This window comes from Liolophura sinensis, chromosome 13 (genome assembly GCF_032854445.1).
Source record: "Liolophura sinensis isolate JHLJ2023 chromosome 13, CUHK_Ljap_v2, whole genome shotgun sequence".
NCBI classification, from domain to species: Eukaryota; Metazoa; Mollusca; class Polyplacophora; order Chitonida; family Chitonidae; genus Liolophura; species Liolophura sinensis.
The window spans coordinates 2,137,986-2,159,404 of record NC_088307.1 but is presented as its reverse complement, the minus strand read 5'-3'; the positions used below and the strand labels follow the sequence as shown (position 1 = coordinate 2,159,404).

The 21,419-nt window shown below is 42.0% G+C and overlaps 1 protein-coding gene across 1 annotated transcript in view; it reads left to right on the top strand.

Annotated features, from left to right (window-relative positions):
• Positions 1–21,419, top strand: part of LOC135480391 (E3 ubiquitin-protein ligase UBR4-like) — a 161,080-nt gene that overhangs the window by 8,141 nt on the left and 131,520 nt on the right. Inside the window, 19 exon segments of the mRNA XM_064760220.1 lie at positions 2–104; positions 3,553–3,690; positions 4,255–4,378; positions 4,664–4,719; positions 4,721–4,827; positions 4,829–4,862; positions 5,606–5,691; positions 6,594–6,676; positions 7,239–7,324; positions 8,035–8,275; positions 8,624–8,747; positions 10,721–10,823; positions 11,230–11,371; positions 11,851–11,930; positions 12,826–12,948; positions 13,746–13,928; positions 14,788–14,910; positions 15,953–16,090; positions 18,474–18,565. Of these exon segments, the coding sequence (XP_064616290.1) occupies positions 2–104; positions 3,553–3,690; positions 4,255–4,378; positions 4,664–4,719; positions 4,721–4,827; positions 4,829–4,862; positions 5,606–5,691; positions 6,594–6,676; positions 7,239–7,324; positions 8,035–8,275; positions 8,624–8,747; positions 10,721–10,823; positions 11,230–11,371; positions 11,851–11,930; positions 12,826–12,948; positions 13,746–13,928; positions 14,788–14,910; positions 15,953–16,090; positions 18,474–18,565 (2,166 nt within the window).

The window sequence follows — 21,419 nt, the reverse complement described above, 5'->3', positions numbered from 1 at the left end:
GCTTCCAAGGGTTTGGTGTGCTCTCTGTCGCCCTGGGCACCCACTGTATACAGCTCCTGTCCCTGCTGCTTGAGGACTTACAGGTGGAGGGTAGTATCATGAAGGTAAGCGGAAATAAGTCTGAGTGGTCCAGACAAACAATCAGACTCTCTGTCTCTTGGCTATCATTATCTTTTTGAGCAGAAAAACTACCCTTGGAAAATAGCCAGCTACCTGACTTGAGATTTAGATGAAGTAGAATAAGAGGTTTGGTCAAAGTAGCCAGCTACCTGACTTGAGATTTTAATGAAGTAGAGTAAAAGGTTTGGTCAAAGTAGCCAGCTACCTGACTCGAGATTTAAATGAAGTAGAGTAAAAGGTTTGGTCAAAGTAGCCAGCTACCTGACTCGAGATTTTAATGAAGTACAGTAAAAGGTTTGGTCTAAGTAGCCAGCTACCTGACTCGAGATTTTAATGAAGTAGAGTAAAAGGTTTGGTCAAAGTAGCCAGCTACCTGACTCGAGATTTAAATGAAGTAGAATAAAAGGTTTAGTCAAAGTAGCCAGCTACCTGACTTGAGATTTAAATGAAGTAGAGTAAAAGGTTTGGTCAAAGTAGCCAGCTACCTGACTTGAGATTTAAATGAAGTAGAGTAAAAGGTTTGGTCGAAGTAGCCAGCTACCTGACTTGAGATTTAAATGAAGTAGAGTAAGAGGTTTGGTCGAAGTAGCCAGCTACCTGACTTGAGATTTTAATGAAGTAGAGTAAGAGGTTTGGTCGAAGTAGCCAGCTACCTGACTTGAGATTTAGATGAAGTAGAGTAAAAGGTTTGGTCTAAGTAGCCAGCTACCTGACTTGAGATTTTAATGAAGTAGAGTAAAAGGTTTGGTCAAAGTAGCCAGCTACCTGACTTGAGATTTTAATGAAGTAGAGTAAAAGGTTTGGTCAAAGTAGCCAGCTACCTGACTTGAGATTTTAATGAAGTAGAGTAAAAGGTTTGGTCAAAGTAGCCAGCTACCTGACTTGAGATTTAGATGAAGTAGAGTAAAAGGTTTGGTCAAAGTAGCCAGCTACCTGACTTGAGATTTAGATGAAGTAGAGTAAAAGGTTTGGTCAAAGTAGCCAGCTACCTGACTTGAGATTTAAATGAAGTAGAGTAAAAGGTTTGGTCAAAGTAGCCAGCTACCTGACTTGAGATTTTAATGAAGTAGAGTAAAAGGTTTGGTCAAAGTAGCCAGCTACCTGACTTGAGATTTTAATGAAGTAGAGTAAAAGGTTTGGTCAAAGTAGCCAGCTACCTGACTTGAGATTTTAATGAAGTAGAGTAAAAGGTTTGGTCAAAGTAGCCAGCTACCTGACTTGAGATTTAAATGAAGTAGAGTAAAAGGTTTGGTCAAAGTAGCCAGCTACCTGACTTGAGATTTAAATGAAGTAGAGTAAAAGGTTTGGTCTAAGTAGCCAGCTACCTGACTCGAGATTTTAATGAAGTAGAGTAAAAGGTTTGGTCTAAGTAGCCAGCTACCTGACTCGAGATTTAAATGAAGTAGAGTAAAAGGTTTGGTCTAAGTAGCCAGCTACCTGACTCGAGATTTTAATGAAGTAGAGTAAAAGGTTTGGTCAAAGTAGCCAGCTACCTGACTCGAGATTTTAATGAAGTAGAGTAAAAGGTTTGGTCAAAGTAGCCAGCTACCTGACTCGAGATTTTAATGAAGTAGAGTAAAAGGTTTGGTCAAAGTAGCCAGCTACCTGACTTGAGATTTTAATGAAGTAGAGTAAAAGGTTTGGTCAAAGTAGCCAGCTACCTGACTCGAGATTTTAATGAAGTAGAGTAAAAGGTTTGGTCTAAGTAGCCAGCTACCTGACTTGAGATTTAAATGAAGTAGAGTAAAAGGTTTGGTCTAAGTAGCCAGCTACCTGACTTGAGATTTTAATGAAGTAGAGTAAAAGGTTTGGTCAAAGTAGCCAGCTACCTGACTTGAGATTTTAATGAAGTAGAGTAAAAGGTTTGGTCAAAGTAGCCAGCTACCAGACTTGAGATTTAAATGAAGTAGAATAAGAGGTTTGGTCAAAGTAGCCAGCTACCTGACTCGAGATTTAAATGAAGTAGAGTAAAAGGTTTGGTCAAAGTAGCCAGCTACCTGACTCGAGATTTTAATGAAGTAGAGTAAGAGGTTTGGTCGAAGTAGCCAGCTACCTGACTTGAGATTTAGATGAAGTAGAGTAAAAGGTTTGGTCTAAGTAGCCAGCTACCTGACTTGAGATTTTAATGAAGTAGAGTAAAAGGTTTGGTCAAAGTAGCCAGCTACCTGACTTGAGATTTTAATGAAGTAGAGTAAAAGGTTTGGTCTAAGTAGCCAGCTACCTGACTCGAGATTTAAATGAAGTAGAGTAAAAGGTTTGGTCAAAGAGCCAGCTACCTGACTTGACATTTAAATGAAGTAGAATAAGAGGTTTGGTCAAAGTAGCCAGCTACCAGACTTGAGATTTAAATGAAGTAGAATATGTTGGTCAAAGTAGCCAGCTACCTGCTCCATTGTGTACAGAAGTTGCAGGCAGCAGGTAGCGGCTCCATTCTGTACAGAAGTAGCAGGCACCAGGTCACTGCTCCATTCTGCACAGAAGTAGCAGGCAGCAGGTAGCGGCTTCATTCTGTACAGAAGTAGCAGGCACCAGGTAGCTGCTCCATTCTGTACAGAGTTAGCAGGCAGCAGCTACCTGCTCCATTCCATACAGAAGTTGCAGGCAGCAGCTACCTGCTCCATTCCGTACAGAAGTTGCAGGCAGCAGGTAACTGCTCCACTGTGTACAGAATTAGCAGGCACCAGGCCACTGCTCCATTCTGTACAGAAGTAGCAGGCACCAGGTCACTGCTCCATTCCGTACAGAAGTTGCAGGCAGCAGCTGCCTGCTCCATTCCGTACAGAAGTTGGAGGCAACAGCTACCTGCTCCATTCCGTACAGAAGTTGCAGGCAGCAGCTACCTGCTCCATTCCGTACAGAAGTTGCAGGCAGCAGCTACCTGCTCCATTCTGTACAGAGTTAGCAGGCACCAGGTCACTGCTCCATTCCGTACAGAAGTAGCCGGCAGCAGGTAGCTGCTCCATTCCGTACAGAAGTTGCAGGCAGCAGCTACCTGCTCCATTCTGTACAGAAGTTGCAGGCAGCAGGTAGCTGCTCCATTATGTACAGAAGTAGCCGGCAGCAGGGAGCTGGTAACCCCTGGTAACCTATGGCTTGTGTAATGATAAAAAGGTAATGTTTAAGTAAATATAAATCATAAATCATTTTGAGATGCTTTGTTTTGAAACCGCCAACACGCTGCATAATATCCAGTGTGCTTGAGATCAATAGTTCTTTTCATCTTAAGAAATGTGTTTTGAGATTTCATTTGTTCAAAAGGTGGTGTGATTTCTGCTGAGAAAATGTCAGTTTTGGCAGTTTTAGCAGTTTTAGTATTTTGTGGTCTTCATTTGTTTCTGGAAATGCACTGTTTAATTGAATCAATAGGACAAATGTAGAGCAGGGGGTATTATGTTCTGTAAAATTGCCCAACCGCGTTCTGTTTGCTTCCAGGAACTAGAACCTCAGAAACGTGGAGTGAAGTTTTCAGTGAATCAGACGAATTCCGCTTGGGAGAGAGTGGAGAAACTGACCAGTGGCCTAAACCTGACTGACCTCTTCCTTAATCTTGTCCTGGTCACTTTTAGGAAGGTCAGTGCTTCTCCTAAGAACTATGGTGACACTAACGCGTAGGACGTTTGCTGAGATATTATATACTTTTATATGATAAAAAATCGAGTGGATATTAATTTTATATCGTTCGATCAGCGTTTGAGAAGCGAAAACTTTGCAGTGCTGACGTAGTGTGGACTGGTGGAAAATGTCTGCGTCGTGCATAAGTTTTGCATTGTTAATGATTTCTTTTCCTTTATTGGGGGTACTGGCAGGTTTTCCTCTCACAGAATGTGGCGTTGTTGCATAATCATTCCCTGAAGAAGTTCAGTTCTTACTTGCAATGTGCAGCCATGAGATTCGTCCTCTTTTGGGAGGAATTCCTCTTATTAATACAAAAAACCAATCAGAAAAATGTTCAGAATTTAATTCAGAAATGCTAAAAATGACAAAATTATGAGTGTGATGTACAGTTCCCTCTTTTTCATCCCACTGTCTGTCTCATCCCTAAAAGTGTTAAGAAAAATAAGAGCGCTCTGCTACGGCTAGCCAGCTGGTGCACGTGGAGACCTGTCTAACAAATACCGTGCTTTAAATCAACAGGCCACACTGTTACATCGCCTGAAGCAGGGCTCAGAGACATCGGAGAGCAGCGCCACGTCCTCCGACTCTAACACATACTACGAGGATGACTTCAGCAGTTCTGAGGATAGCAGTGAGGAGGACGGTGAGTTCTTGCAATCACACACCGCCTTGAGGGAATGTAGTCTTTCATTTTGATGAACATTACAAACTGGTTAAAGACGCATTCAAATTTAAGCTGGTATAGGAAGGAATCCCTGTCTGTATGTATGTCCTTTTTATGCGAATTACTGAACCTTTGCTGAGAATAAACAATCTGTGTATGTGTAGATGATCAGTCAGAGAGCAGAAAAAGTAATGTCACTCAAAGTCACATGCATTCTTTTGTGGTACATAATTTGATGATCTGTTTGTCGGTGCTAACTTACAGATGAGGATTCAGAGCCTATCCTGGGCCATTGGTTTGAGGAGACCTTGTCCCCGTCTGACCCCGCACAGTCCCAACACCCCTCCCCCACCCCCACCTGTGCTGGACGAGGGCACTGCCAGCTCTGGGGGCAAGCGTGCCCGGCAGTACAGCGACGGGGGAACATTGTAGCTTCATACCAGACAAGAGAGAGCCTGATGGGGTAAGACACCTCTTTATAGTTGTGATGTATCGGGTTGTTGCTCAGTGAAAATATTGGTATATATTTGTATGTATTGTCATTGTATTTGTGTGCATTTCTGTTAGTGACAGGCTTATAACCATAATGGAATTATTCTTTCTTTTTGCCCTTGTCCATGTACTTGATGGAGGGTTCTCTGTTCAGCTGGGTTTTACTGAAACACCCAATGTTACCATTGTCCTTTTGTTTCTCAGAACATTGCATTCTTTTTTCTTGGTTTTGTTAATTCATCTGTATTTGGTAATGTTGTAAATGAATTTCTGATTTGTGAGAACATGTTTTAGGTTAAGTTCAGACATTGCCAAAAATCCAACGGAGAATTGATCTACTGGTGTCATTGTAACATGTTATGTTACTGAAGATTCAGTAAGGCAGAATCATGCATTGTTATGCTTGAAAATGTTGATTGGACGTGCATTGTTTGGACGTGCATTGTTTGGACATGCATTTTTCATGTGAAAATGTGACTGTTAATGTGGTGAATAATACAACATGTAATTTAACAACTTTACACATCAGAAAGAAGTATCAGTTGAATAAAGGCTATGTGCATTCCGTGGTAGTCAAGTCACTCTGTAATCCAGGTAAATTTCTCCAACCATGTGGTAAACGCGGAGGTTATAGAAAACCTTAAAATACACGGGTAAAAAGAATCCAAGCTTAGCTAAGGGTTTGGATGTTTATAACTGCCTTTCACATTCCAGTTTGTGGGCTTGGCAGCAGATGTTCTCAACTTCATGAACACTTACCTGGTGAACGCTCCATCGCCTGTGGTTCAGAATCTGCTGAAGTAAGTGCACTCATTTATTTGTGGCGATTTTATAAATACAGGTAGAGGCACATTTAAGTTTAATGATAAGTAGAGAGAACTGAATGTTTCTTGTTTGGAGGTAGTAGTGGGGGTTGGGAGAGGGTGTTTTTTCATGGACATTAGCATAGAAATCAGTCCGAAAAATTAAAATGTTTTTTCGCCTTTTTTTTTCACTGAATGTTTGTTTTGATAAAGGAAAGTACACATAACCTTTGCCAGTGTATGAAATATGTGTTCCTATGTTCTGTCATGAAACTTATCATCAGTGGCTAAGGTTTTAGTATGCTCTTCATGAGCGAAAGATTTTATGGCGATAAAAGTTGATGAAAAGTTGATAAAAGTTTTCTATAGTATATCTTAGCTTTTAGTGGAGCGTAAGTGGCTCAATTGGTTAGCGCGCTAGCGCAGCGTGATGACCCAGCAGTCTCTCATCATTGCGGTCGCTGTGAGTTCAAGTCCAGCTTATGCTGGCTTCTTCTCGGGCCGTACATGGGAAGGTCTGTCAGCAACCTGTGGATGGTCGTGGGTTTCCCCCTTTCTCTGCCCAGTTTCCACCCACCATAATGCTGGCCGCCGTCGTATAAGTGAAATATTCTTGAGTACGGCGTAAAACAACAATCAAATAAATATAAATAAATAAATGCTTAGCTTTTAGTATACCCGGTAATTGTTGGACCAGTGTCTGTGGTTTGACTGAGTTAGGGTGTCATGCCTGGTGTCTTTTGCATTGCATTCTATTGAGGTAGCATTGTGAAGTTAGTGATATTTGGAACAGCCTGGTGAAAAAAGACCCCATTATTACAGTGTAAAAGTGATAGTGAAAGTGACGTTAAACCTCAGGTAAACAGAACTAACAATTTGTATGTGTAATCTGTTGGCAGATCTGCCCTGACACCCGACCACATGACATGCCTAGGACTGGTGATCCGGGAACTGGATAAGGAGTGCTCTAGACCAGGGGCAGGTAACACATCTTATAGTCATGAGATCACTGGCATATTTCATTCTGCTCTCACACAGTTGCTATACAGTGGCTGGATGAAGAGTTCTCTAGACCAGGGGCAGGTAACCCATCCTATAGTCATGAGATCACTGGCATTGTTGATTCCGCTGTCACACATTTATAATAAAGTGGGTTGTGAAACAAGTAAGCTATACAGCAAAGTTGTGACCTTACAGCACTGGTTTTGTTTCAGTCCGTGTAAAGGTTAAGAACTGTAGGCAGGGAGTGCTCGGTGACGTATTGCAGTTTCATGGGAATATTGTTAAACATAAATCAGATCAAAGAATATTCAGCAATAGTTTTATAAACTTCCAAGGTTGAATAGTCACTCAAAGATAATGGCACGTGTATAAAACTGTGATGAAGGGAATAACTCACTGACAATGTGGTCAGTGTAAGAATCTTTAAGTAAGGCATATGTAAATGTTTTTGAATTGTCATTCTGTTCATTGTGGCTTAAGTACTAAAATATTGAGGTATATACATTGTATACACTAGTATACCAGTTCTGTTTTATTTTCAGAGAAAGTCTTCGATGACCTGTCTGTGGCACTGGCTAAGTTTAACCATGGCCTAATCGCGACGCAGATACTGTCAGACCCCTTACAGGTAAGGAAGGCTTTGTGAGTCATTAGTTAATTATTAGCTCAATTTTTTGTGAGATAAGCGTAGATATACCACATGGAAACTCTACAGAATTGGGTGACCAAATATTTCATTCATAGATGTGATTTAGACTTAGAAAGGAATGATTTAATGCTGCAGATTTTATTGGCATTGATGGATAATGGTAAAGAGGATTTGAATTGTCACAAGCTTGGAAATGTTTTGAGATTGTTTCAGGTGTCAGCTTTCAGTCATACAGTGTAGTTGTTGCCAGAGTACAGCTGTGAAATTGCTGATATAGTGTGAATGTGGAATTTTTCGTTTAGCACATTTTTTCAGCTCTCCCCAAAGTCTGTCTTGTTAAGGCCTTAACCACCCAAATCTTCCAAATTTAGTAATCTTGTTGAATGTGGACAGGTGAAGTACTGTGCAGCCCTGTGTCAGTACCGGTAATCTGTGACTGGGTCAGTTGGGGTCATATCTGGTGTCTTCGGCATAGTGTTTCCAGTGAGGTAGCATCATGAATAAGTGGCATTATGGGTTAGATACATTGGGTCTTCCCTTCTATGAAGAGACACTGTGGTGATATGACTAGTTTATTGTTCAACCCAACTCCTCACTCCCCCCTACCTCCCCACCACCCCCAGCCAGTTCTTTATCTCTCTGTGTGTTTGCCTGTCTGGTCATTCAATACACCCACCTCTGCATTACAGGAGAGTCTGTTGAACCAGCTTGGTGTGAGCCCATCCTCTGTAGACGCCTGGCCCCTGACAGTGTACCCTCGCACCCTGGCTGTTCTGGCGGAGGTGACTCTGCTGAAGCAGCAGAAGGAGCGTGAAAACAAAATTGTGAAGAGTCAGAGTGAAGCTGCTATCATCAGTATCTGGGTCCGCTTCCTCACTACGCTCAAGAGCGCCGTTCTTAACTTTGACAACAGAACAGAGTTCTTTGAGGGTAAGATTATACGACATTATTGTATTTTGGGCCTATCATTGTATTTGACTCTGTTTTTAGTGTGATTGTGAAGAATATGCATGACTTGGAAGTTAAAATGAATACACATAAGCATTGTATCTGTATGACAGTTTGATTTGTGACCTTTTTGGGAATGGGTCTATTCCCAGTGGTTAAGGTGCTTGCCTTGCAATTGCTAGGATATGCAAGGCACTGTTTCTGTCCCCCCATAAAGCTGATCATCATCGTTTAAGTTAAAAATTCTCAAGTATGGCATTAAACAACAGTTACATGTTGATAGTTTTATGTCCTATACTGACAGCCGCTGCCTTTCTCTCTCACCTGCAGATCTGAATGTGGAGCACCTACAGCTGTTAGTGTTCTTCTTCCACAGTCTGCCATTAATGCAGAAGAAACAGCTTCTGTTACAGCTCTCGCAGAGCATCTGTGCCGTGGCTGCCATAGAACCAAGGTAAGGCTGCAATGACAGGTGATGAATGGCGGGTTAACACAACTTCAAACAGGTATGATGCTGTCAGGTCATGGCCGAGTGGTAGCCTATTTGTTTTAATTTTTGGGACATCTGGTCTGCTCTCTGTAGCCAATACACATGTAATTGTAACAGGATTACATAGTTTCTCTTTTTTCTCACATTATTAGTCCACACATCTGTATGTTTATGTTTCCGGAATTGGCTGGAAACCTCTATGGCTAGTTTAGTCCCATCCTCTGACAGGAAATTCACAACATTCCCTACTGTCTGCTGTTCTTGGGTGGTCATAAGCTTTGGGTGACCACAAGTGGTCAGCAGCTCTGAGTGACCACAAGTGGTCAGCAGCTCTGGCTGACCACAAGAGCTCTGGGTGACCACAAGTGGTCAGCAGCTGTGGGTGACCACAAGTGGTCAGCAGCTCTGAGTGACCACAAGTGGTCAGCAGCTCTAAGTGACCACAATTGGTCAGCAGCTCTGGGTGACCACAAGTGGTCATCAGCTCTGGGTGACCTAGGGCTGTTAGGGTGAGCTTACATGAAGTTTGCTGTAAATGAACAATATGGAATACCCATTGAGTTAACTCTGAAAGTTCATTAATTACCTGCCTAAAGGCCAGTAATTTTAGTCTAAGCACTCCGGGGCCTACTGGACTGAAGCATTCGTAGTTATGTGCACTTAGGTATCATGGCAACTCCAAGTCTTTAACTACTGGTTGGCATGGTAGTTATGTGCACTTAAGGCAAAAAGGGCATCATGCAAGCAGGCTACTGTTTTCTCCAACCCTAAAACTCACGGTGGAAGAGTGAAATATTTCTGAATAAGGTGTTCAACGAAATAAATAAATCAATAAATAAATAAAGCAGGAAGCATGGGCTCAGTACCAAGTTGGGTCGGGATTTAGTATCTGCAAGATATTCTCTTTTTATTCTTATTTACACACAAAAAAACACACAAGATATTGGTTCAATCCTGACCGTGGACAGGAAGTTTTTGGATTCCTCTGCTGTTTGTGGAGCCTTGGTTTGTGGAGCCATTCCTTGGGGAATCCAACACTAGCAGATGATAACACTTGTGTGGCCACTGGCATTGTCTCATATCTGTGCATCACATCTGGAAAAGTTCATCAGTTTTTGGCACTCCTGAAAATCATACCCATCTTATATAAATACATGTAATGAAATGTGACACTTAACAGCAAGTAAGGATTGACTGGTTTCAAGCACACTGTTATCCAAAAAGAAGAGTGTGTATTTCAAACAATTAGTTATCCAAAAACAACAGTGTGTATTTCAAACATACTGGTTATCCAAAAACAAGAGAGTGTATTTCTAACACACTGTTTGAATTTATCCGAATACAAGAGTGTGTATTTCATACATACTGGTTCTCCAAAAACAAGAGTGTGCATTTCATACATACTGGTTATCCAAAAACAAGAGAGTGTATTTCAAAAATACTCGTTATTCCAAAACATGAGTGTGTATTTTAAACATACTGGTTATCCAAGAACAACAGTGTGTATTTCAAACATACTGGTTATCCAAAACCAACAGTGTGTACTTTAAGCATCAGTTGGAAAGTGATTTTGATCAAACTGGCTTTGTTTTTGGTGAGCACTCGCACTCGCCCAGCTCGTCTGAGTGTTTGTGATCAAGCTCATATACTGAGTTAGGGACTATTGTTTAAACTGTCATCCCAGACTATCCATTTCCTATCCAATTTGTACTGATGCTCCTGTTTATGAATGTGAATATAATACTGACGAAAGCAGATATATTTACAGTGTTCTCGAGTGTTTTGTTGTTTTACATGATGTGTCTTTCAGTTCTGTTCGTAGAAAAAGGTCCTATGTGGGCGTGGCTTCATTTTGGCCAATCGGATTGCGCCTTACAAGCGTAAATTCGGGGAAAATTAAATTATTCAAAAATAAATGTGTATTTCTGTGTTTACAGAAAGCTTGAGAACTGCATCCCTTTGCCGTTGTCACGACTCCTGCTGGTGTTTGACTACTTGCTCAGAAACTTTTACGACCCACCTGGAGCTCTCCTAGAACATGTGAGTTAACAGCCCCTGGAAAAACATTTCAATATTTCCATTTTGAAATTTAATGTTTGTTTTGATAATTGTTTTTGTTTCCTGATGAATCAGTTTAAGGATGAAGTGAAGAAACTTCATGCAGACAATGGATTTCAAGAATTTTAAGTGAATGCTTTACTTAAGTATAGATATGTTAACATCAGTCTACCAGCCATGTCTCCATGTATTCAGTCAACTGGATACATTTTTTTTTTCACCACAAAATATTGTTGTGTTAATAATGTGTCTCAAATCTTGAAAAATGGATTCATGTCCATTTATAAATTGGGGGAAATAAAGACCCCATCAGAAATGGTTTTTGTTAGGTATTTTTGCACAATCTAGTGGTTGAAGACCATTTGTCTGCTACTGCATCATACTCTAGGTTCAGTGGAACTTGTTCAGCATCCACACAATGCCTCATCAAGGGGAGACAACCGATGGACAAAAGGAAACTCAGTTTTTCGCCTGCCGAGAAGTAGAGGAAAACTTTCGACGAAACCTGACCCCTAAAGAAGCGACTGAAGGTAGGGTTACAGGTATCCTTTCCTCACACTGACTTTCTGTTCATTAATATTAGGAAAGATGGACAAAATAAGAGTAAAGATGACAAGGTTTTTTATCCTTTTTGGAAAGACAAAAAAATCAAACTTTTAGTGTGTTATTGCAGCACAGTTATCAAGGAGCATCTCACCAATGCAATCGCTATGACTTCCAGTCGAGCTTATGCCTCTCTGTTCATGTGTGTGAAGGCCGGCCAGCAACCTGTGGATGGCCGAAGGTTTCCCTGAGGCCTAATCGTTGTCCTTCCACAATAATGCTGGCTGCTGACGTGGCAGTGAAATATCCTTGAGTGCAGTCTAAAACTCAATGAAATAGGTAAATTTGGTAGAATACAGTAAATTCTTGTTGAATTGAAATTAAAGACATGTACTTCTGTGAACTAGCGATTTATATTTTGTGGATTCATTGAGTGAAATTGTTCTGTCATTCTTTTCATTTGTAGTTGGCAGTTTCGTGCCCAGGTTTTACAACATTGGCCCGACAGATATGAACACACAGGAAGCACCAAAAATAGACGGACTGGTGAGTGTTTTTGGCGACACAGTATACTCTGCTATAACAATTTGGTATAAACATGCATAACAATGCAGAGTACATGGTGTGCTACTCTCCTCGGGCAGAGACCCATAGCCTTCTGTCTGCTAACTCTGCTGAACAGGCTTACAAAACAGATACAGATGGCTAATTAATATAATCCAGAAAGATAAACTAACACGACCGTACTGTGATAAGCTGGGGCATGTTGTTGTAAACTTACTGGACGAAGTGGAATTGTAGATAAGGGCCAGAGTTTACCAAATTCTTTGGTGGAGATCAAGTTTAAAGTTTGGAGACATCAGATTTTTTGTGGTTCACTTCTGGGCAGGTATTGCTGAAGTCATTTTTACATGGCTCAGTTGGTTAGTGCGCTAGCGCAGCGTAATGACCCAGAAGCCTCTCACCAATGCAGTTGCTGTGTGTTCCATGGTCCAGCTCATACTGGCTTCTTCTCCGGCCGTACATGGGAAGGTCAGCCAGCAACCCGCAGATGGTCGTGGGTTTCCCCTGGACCCTGCCTGCTTTCCTCCCACCATAATGCTGTCCGCCGTCATATAAGTGAAATATTCTTGATTTATTTATCAAATAGATAAATAAACATTTCATTGAAAATGCCAGACTCAGTGGGTGACACCATATATCTCTGTCAGTTGTGTGATTATCAATGAAGACACACCTCCACTTCAACCAGTGAAAATTTTTACTGGCTTGCCAAGATATTTTGCTTGAAAGAAGCATTCATTGGCTAACACTTTTCACTTGTATCAGAAAACCTGTTGTCTTCATCTGAGTGTAGATGAGATAGATTTGAATGGTCTGCCATGGAGAGGGCCACACAGTTTTAGCAGTAACTGAAACAATGTTTGTTATGTTCTCACAGGCTAGCAGTTTTCTGTTGTCTACCAGTGAATCCCTGAACTATGATGAGCTCTACCTGTCAGTGATAAACTTGCAAATGGCTGGAGCCAGGTGTGACAAGTCAAAAGAGAAACTTACGCTTTTGGTAAGTTCAACAAAATGAAGGTGTACAGAATTTTTTAAAATATTTTATGGGGTTTGATAAAGACAGCTGAATATACTAGCATGTGTGTCAGAAATTTCTTGAATGTAGAAAGAAAAACATGTAAATACAGTTTTTTATCAATCAAAACTTTTTTCTTGCAATTTAGCTAATGGTATATGACCTGAAAATCTCCCCTGCCTCCCCAAAAATATAATAATTCAGATGCAAATAAATGTGATAAATTATGATAAATTTTTCTAGAAAAATGTCCTCTTAACTTCTAAGAACACATCAAATCATTTTTTGTAAGATCAAGTGGTCCTTTAGAATCGGGGCCTCCGTGGCTCAGTCGGTTAGCGCGCTAGCGCAGCGTAATGACCCAGGAGCCTCTCACCAATGTGGTCGCTATGAGTTCAAGTCCAGCTTATGCTGGCTTCCTCTCCGGCCGTAAGTGGGAAGGTCTGCCAGCAACCTGCGGATGGTTGTGGGTTTCCCCCGGGCTGTGCCCGGTTTCCACCCACCATTATGCTGGCCGCCGTCGTATAAGTGAAATATTCTTGAGTACGGCGTAAAACATCAATCAAAAAAAAAAAAAAAAAAAAAATCCTTCAGAATCAAGCAAGATGAGGAAGTTTAGATTTATATAACTTCACATATCTTAATCAGCTACTTTTAGCATAGACTTTCAGGTGTCTGGGTCGACTATAGTTAGTATTTGTAAGCCATAATATCCCCCGATGTTATAAAGTCATACTCATTCATTCATTCTTAACTGACCTTCCTGTGTATGTGTCTAGGACACGGCCTCTCTACACTACCACATGCTGATAACGTGGCGCCTGCTGTCCTGCCTGCCTCCATCTATACAGTACCTGCGATTGCTGGAGTCTGGCACCGTCAAGATGAGTGAGGGTTGCCTCCATCACACTCTGCGCTGGGCCCCGCGGCTTGGCCACAAGGCCTTTTCAGGCTGGGCTAAGGTAGGCAATTCCATGCATCCTGCTGAGTTAAAGCAAATTATGCCTGATTCGTAAATATTTGTCATTATTAGTGCTTTTTTCTGCCTTTTATTTCAGAAACATTTCTGAGAATATTGCACAGTGAAGGTTAAATGCCATGAATATTGCTTGAGTGAGTAGTATTTATGCTATTCAGCATTCACAGTGCGGATGGTCAGTGGTTTCCTTAGGGCTCTTTCTGGTTTCCACATACTATAATGGGCATCGTATAAGCAAAACATTTTTGGGGTATGGCGTAAAAACACCAATCAAATAAATAAATACATGGCATCTTGTACAGAACCTGGCCTTGTTGTGTGGCGTAGGAATATTAAAGTTGGCTGAACTGTATCATGACATTATTCGGCTGAGCTCAGCTTGGAACTTCATAAAACAAGATGTTTCTTTCTTTCAGATGTGAAATGTAAACAACAAAAGTGATATCTAACAATTACGCTTGTATCAATGAAGGAAATCTTAACATTTTACTTACCTTAATTCCTCAACCTTTTCAATCACCTCTGCAACCAATATTTTGAAATATTCTGAGAGAACCAATCGGTGTAGAGAAACAATTTATAGTAATTTCATAGTAATTATATGCTTAAATTCCACTGGGCTTTAGTGGTAGAAAAAGGTAGAATATTTACAGTATATATAAATAATAAATGTTGGCATTTGCGTTCAAACTTAATGCATCTTGTAGTCGTTAAATTTGAATAATTGTATATTGGTTAATTATTTCAGCTGAAAACATTTTCGCCATGATTCCTTGACCTGTGAAAGCATGTTATCTTTATGAGACGTTTGGATAAACGTATAGATATTTTTGTCTTTGTAGGACTGCCTGGTGAAGCAGGGACTGACAACTCAACAAGCTGATGGTCTGATATCAGCGGCAAACAAACAGGCCAACAACGTTATGTACGATGTCAAACTGGCCATGAGTTTCCTACAGGGTCAGGTAAGTTTTCGCACTACACCAGTTCTTCAACCTTTTCAACCACCACTGCGACGAATATTTTGAAACATCCTGAGAGAACTATGGGGTGTAGAGAAATAATCTGTACAGTTTTACGAAGCTTGCATCTTTAGTGACACAAACAGGGTGAAAAGGTTGAAGATTTACACTCTTTTGTTTTTGTCTCATTTTACCGGCAGATGCTGTTGGTTTCTTATGCAAATCTGTCCCTTATCTCTGCCATTTGCCGTAAAAGATACTTTTTGATTTGTAATGGTTTCCTCTGTCATGAGTCTTGGTTTCCTCTGTCAAATGCTGAGATAAATAATCTTTGACTGTATTGTAATATATGAATCACTGAATCAAAGAGGAAATGAGGCCCTTCCTGGGTCTAAAGCATTGGGGCACTGTGATTGTCTTGCTATTTAGCAGTGAGGCCCTTCCTGGGTCTAAAGCATTGGGGCACTGTGATTGTCTTGCTATTTAGCAGTGAGGCTTTCCTGCGTTCACAGCTTGGCTGAGGCGATTGTCAGCAGATTTAACAGGTTGGTTTTCCTGCGTTCACAGCTTGGCTGAGGTGATTGTCAGCAGATTTAACAGGTTGGTTTTTACCGGCAACCGTAAATCGGACTGTCACCATATAGATGAAGTTATAGAAAAATTATTGAGTTTTTTTGGCCACACTAATTGTTTCTTGTGTTTTAGGGGCAAGCTGACACTATAAAATTCCAAAATAGAATGGAAATAAGATTGAAAGTCCCCTTTTTTTATTTTGGTGTTTCTTTGTTTTTTTTTTTAATGATTTTTCTTTTTCTCAAGGCTTTCAATGTAAGGAACACTTTGCTGGTTAGTTCACGTTTCCCACAATGTTCATGTGTTTTTATTTTGTTTTTTTTGCAGCCGCTGTCCACATTGAAAATCTGTTCTTTCTGACTGTAAAATAAAAACTAATTGGTGTGGCCTACGGTGTTCAGCACTGATCAGAAGAAATAAAATATATATCCTGGAATGAGCCTAACTGACATGATTGTACTGTACATTGCAGATTGCTGTCCTCCCACTGATTGGTCAGAATGTGACCCTGCCTCAGAAGGAGTTACCAGGGATAACGACCATTACATTGCTGGATGCTGTCATCTCTAAAGTCCATGTCTCCCTTGATGAGGCCTTCACCAAAGCCATGGTCAGTCACCAAGTAGTTAATCAAACCATGCCTGATTTGGCAGTGGTAGTAGTGGTGGTGGGAGAGTGGGGGGAGGTTATTTGCTTATTACAGTCATCTCCCTAGTCCATGTCTCCCTTGATGAGGCCTTCACCAAAGCCATGGTCAGTCACCAAGTAATTAATCAAACCATGCCTGATTTGGCAGTGGTAGTAGTGGTGGTGGGAGAGTGGGGGGAGGTTATTTGCTTATTACAGTCATCTCCCTTGTCCTTGTCTCCCTTGATGAGGCCTTCACCAAAGCCATGGTCAGTCACCAAGTAGTTAATCAAACCATGCCTGATTTGGCAGTGGTAGTAGTGGTGGTGGGAGAGTAGGGGGAGGTTATTTGCTTATTACAGTCATCTCCCTTGTCCTTGTCTCCCTTGATGAGGCCTTCACCAAAGCCATGGTCAGTCACCAAGTAATTAATCAAACCATGCCTGATTTGGCAGTGGTAGTAGTGGTGGTGGGAGAGTGGGGGGGGGGGGGGGTTATTTGCTTATTACAGTCATCTCCCTTGTCCATGTCTCCCTTGATGAGGCCTTCACCAAAGCCATGGTCAGTCACCAAGTAGTTAATCAAACCATGCCTGATTTGGCAGTGGTAGTAGTGGTGGTGGGAGAGTGGGGGGGGGGGGTTATTTGCTTATTACAGTCATCTCCCTTGTCCATGTCTCCCTTGATGAGGCCTTCACCAAAGCCATGGTCAGTCACCAAGTAGTTAATCAAACCATGCCTGATTTGGTAGTGGTAGTAGTGGTGGTGGGAGAGTGTGGGGGGGGGGGGGAGGTTATTTGCTTATTACTGTCATCTCCCTTGTCCTTGTCTCCCTTGATGAGGCCTTCACCAAAGCCATGGTCAGTCACCAAGTAGTTAATCAAACCATGCCTGATTTGGTAGTGGTAGTAGTGGTGGTGGGAGAGTGGGGGGGGGGGTGGAGGTTATTTGCTTATTACTGTCATCTCCCTTGTCCTTGTCTCCCTTGATGAGGCCTTCACCAAAGCCATGGTCAGTCACCAAGTAGTTAATCAAACCATGCCTGATTTGGCAGTGGTAGTAGTGGTGGTGGGAGAGTGGGGGGAGGTTATTTGCTTATTACAGTCATCTCCCTAGTCCATGTCTCCCTTGATGAGGCCTTCACCAAAGCCATGGTCAGTCACCAAGTAATTAATCAAACCATGCCTGATTTGGCAGTGGTAGTAGTGGTGGTGGGAGAGTAGGGGGAGGTTATTTGCTTATTACAGTCATCTCCCTTGTCCTTGTCTCCCTTGATGAGGCCTTCTCCAAAGCCATGGTCAGTCACCAAGTAGTTAATCAAACCATGCCTGATTTGGCAGTGGTAGTAGTGGTGGTAGGAGAGTGGGGGGAGGTTATTTGCTTATTACAGTCATCTCCCTTGTCCTTGTCTCCCTTGATGAGGCCTTCACCAAAGCCATGGTCAGTCACCAAGTAATTAATCAAACCATGCCTGATTTGGCAGTGGTAGTAGTGGTGGTGGGAGAGTGGGGGGAGGTTATTTGCTTATTACAGTCATCTCCCTAGTCCATGTCTCCCTTGATGAGGCCTTCACCAAAGCCATGGTCAGTCACCAAGTAATTAATCAAACCATGCCTGATTTGGCAGTGGTAGTAGTGGTGGTGGGAGAGTGGAGGGAGGTTATTTGCTTATTACAGTCATCTCCCTTGTCCTTGTCTCCCTTGATGAGGCCTTCACCAAAGCCATGGTCAGTCACCAAGTAATTAATCAAACCATGCCTGATTTGGCAGTGGTAGTAGTGGTGGTGGGAGAGTGGGGGGAGGTTATTTGCTTATTACAGTCATCTCTCTTGTCCTTGTCTCCCTTGATGAGGCCTTCACCAAAGCCATGGTCAGTCACCAAGTAGTTAATCAAACCATGCCTGATTTGGCAGTGGTAGTAGTGGTGGTGGGAGAGTGGGGTGGGGGGGGGGGGGGGTATTTGCTTATTACAGTCATCTCCCTTGTCCTTGTCTCCCTTGATGAGGCCTTCACCAAAGCCATGGTCAGTCACCAAGTAGTTAATCAAACCATGCCTGATTTGGCAGTGGTAGTAGTGGTGGTAGGAGAGTGGGGGGAGGTTATTTGCTTATTACAGTCATCTCCCTTGTCCTTGTCTCCCTTGATGAGGCCTTCTCCAAAGCCATGGTCAGTCCCCAAGTAGTTAATCAAACCATGCCAGACTTTCTTTGTGATTGTTGTTTGTAGATTTATGAGTTATTCTTCAGTGAGGTAAAAACGATTGCTTAACTTCAAATTAAGTTGAGGTGTTCATGGTTTCGCTTGTATTTAAGATTTATTTGGAAACAAAACATATTATTATGATGTTGGTTCTGCTTTCCACCACCAGGAGGACACAGACCCATACACGACGATGATCATCGCAGTTGACTTACTGCCTGCCACATTTCTCCTGGCCAAAGCCTACGGGCTCTTTGTAAGGTAATTACTGATATGTGCAGTGCCAAAGCCTACAGACTCTTTATAAGGTAATTACTGACGTGCAGGTCAAAGCCTACGGGTTCTTTATAAGGTAATTACTGCCATGCGCACTCCCAAAGCCTACGGGTTCTTTATAAGGTAATTACTGCCATGTGCACTCCCAAAGCCTACGGACTCTTTATAAGGTAATTACTGATATGTGCAGGCCAAAGCCTACAGGCTCTTTATAAGGTTATTACTGATGTGCACTGCCAAAGCCTACGGGCTCTTGGTAAGGTAATTACTGATATGTGCAGACCAAAGCCTACGGGCTCTTTATAAGGTAATTACTGCCATGTGCAGGCCAAAGCCTACGGGCTCTTGATAAGGTAATTACTGACGTTTGCAGGCTGAAGCCTACAGGCTCTTTATAAGGTAATTACTGACGTGTGCAGGCCAAAGCCTACAGGCTCTATATAAGGTAATTACTGACGTGTGCAGGCCAAAGCCTACAGGCTCTTTATAAGGTAATTACTGCCATGTGCACTGCCAAAGCCTACGGACTCTTTATAAGGTAATTACTGATGTGTGCAGGCCAAAGCCTACAGTCTCTTTATAAGGTAATTACTGACGTGTGAACTGCCAAAGCCTACGGGCTCTTTATAAGGTAATTACTGACTTGTGCACTCCCAAAGCCTATGGGCTCTTTATAAGGTAATTACTGACGTGTGCAGGCCAAAGCTTACGGGTTCTTTATAAGGTAATTACTGATGTGTGCAGGCCAAAGCCTACGGACTCTTTATAAGGTAATTACTGATATGTGCACTCCCAAAGCCTACAGGCTCTTTATAAGGTAATTACTGACGTGTGCAGGTCAAAGCCTACGGGCTCTTTATAAGGTAATTACTGACGTGCACTCCCAAAGCCTACGGGCTCTTTATAAGGTAATTACTGACGTGTGCAGGCCAAAGCCTACAGGCTCTTTATAAGGTAATTACTGACGTGCACTCCCAAAGCCTACAGGCTCTTTATAAGGTAATTACTGACATGTGCAGGCCAAAGCCTATGGGTTCTTGATGAGGTAATTACTGCCATTTTCAGGCCAAAGCCTACGGGTTCTTTATAAGGTAATTACTGACATGTGCACTGCCAAAGCCTATGGGTTCTTTATAAGGTAATCACTGACCTGTTCACTGCCAAAGCCTACGGGCTCTTTATAAGGTAATTACTGACGTGTGCAGGCCAAAGCCTACAGGCTCTTTATAAGGTAATTACTGACGTGTGCAGGCTGAAGCGTATGGGCTCTTTATAAGGTAATTACTGACGTGTGCAGGCCAAAGCCTACAGGCTCTTTATAAGGTAATACTGTTGTGTGCAGGGCAAATCCTATGGGCTCTTTATAAGGTAATTACTGACGTGTGCAGGCCAAAGCCTACGGGTTCTTGATAAGGGAAGTCCTAAGGGCTCTTTATAAGGTAATTACTGACTTGTTCAGGCCAAAGCCTACGGGTTCTTGATAAAGGAAGTATTGACTTGTGCAGGTCAAAGCCTACAGGCTGTTGATAAGGGAAATATTGACTTGTGCAGCCAAAGCCTACGGGTTCTTGATAAGGGAAGTATTGACTTGTGCAGGTCAAAGCCTACGGGTTCTTGATAAGGGAAATATTGACTTGTGCAGCCAAAGCCTACGGGTTCTTGATAAGGGAAATATTGACTTGTGCAGCCAAAGCCTACAGGCTCTTGATAAGGGAAATACTGACTTGTGCAGGCCAAAACCTACAAGTTCTTGATAAGGGAAATATTGACTTGTGCAGCCAAAGCCTACAGGCTCTTGATAAGGGAAATACTGACTTGTGCAGGCCAAAGCCTACAAGTTCTTGACAAGGGAAATATTGACATGTGCAGCCAAAACCTATAAGTTCTTGATAAGGGAAATATTGACTTGTACAGCCAAAGCCTACAGGCTCTTGATAAGGGAAATACTGACTTGTGCAGGCCAAAGCCTACAGGCTCTTGATAAGGGAAACACTGACTTGTGCAGGCCAAAACCTACAAGTTCTTGATAAGGGAAATATTGACTTGTGCAGCCAAAGCCTACAGGCTCTTGATAAGGGAAATACTGACTTGTGCAGGCCAAAGCCTACAAGTTCTTGACAAGGGAAATATTGACATGTGCAGCCAAAACCTACAAGTTCTTGATAAGGGAAATATTGACTTGTGCAGCCAATGCCTACAGGCTCTTGATAAGGGAAATACTGACTTGTGCAGGCCAAAGCCTACAGGCTCTTGATAAGGGAAATATTGACATGTGCAAGCAGAAGGAGAACATGTACTGTAATTCCTCAGAGGAAAGGTTCACAGAGATCCCTATCTGCGAATTTTTTCACATGTTTGTAAGGTGTTTATTCAAGTATATCCTGAATGCATTAGTCAATGCGGACTGATAAAATTAAAAGGGTGAAGCCCTCAAATTGACCAATCCAACCAATGTAGTTTTGTCTGAAAAATCAACTTGAGGATGTTCTTTCATATACAAAAAGGTTGAGAAATTTTGGTAAGCATTAAGTGCAAGTTCAGATAAGCTGCAACATCCCTCAAAAAAGCTCATGTCATCTTGTGCTCCGGTCCTTCTTTAACTGATTGGCTGATTCAAGCTGGCTTCCTCTCAGTTGGGGAGGTCAGTCAGCAACCTGCAGATGGTTGTGGTTTCCCCCCAAGCTCTGAACGATTACCTATCACCGTAATGTTGGCCGCTGTCATATAAGAGAAATTTTCTTGCACATGGCATGAAACACCAATCAAATAAGTGAAGAAATAAATAAGTAGCTGATGTTCAAAGGTAGATGATAAATTTAACCAACTGACAAAGTGAGAT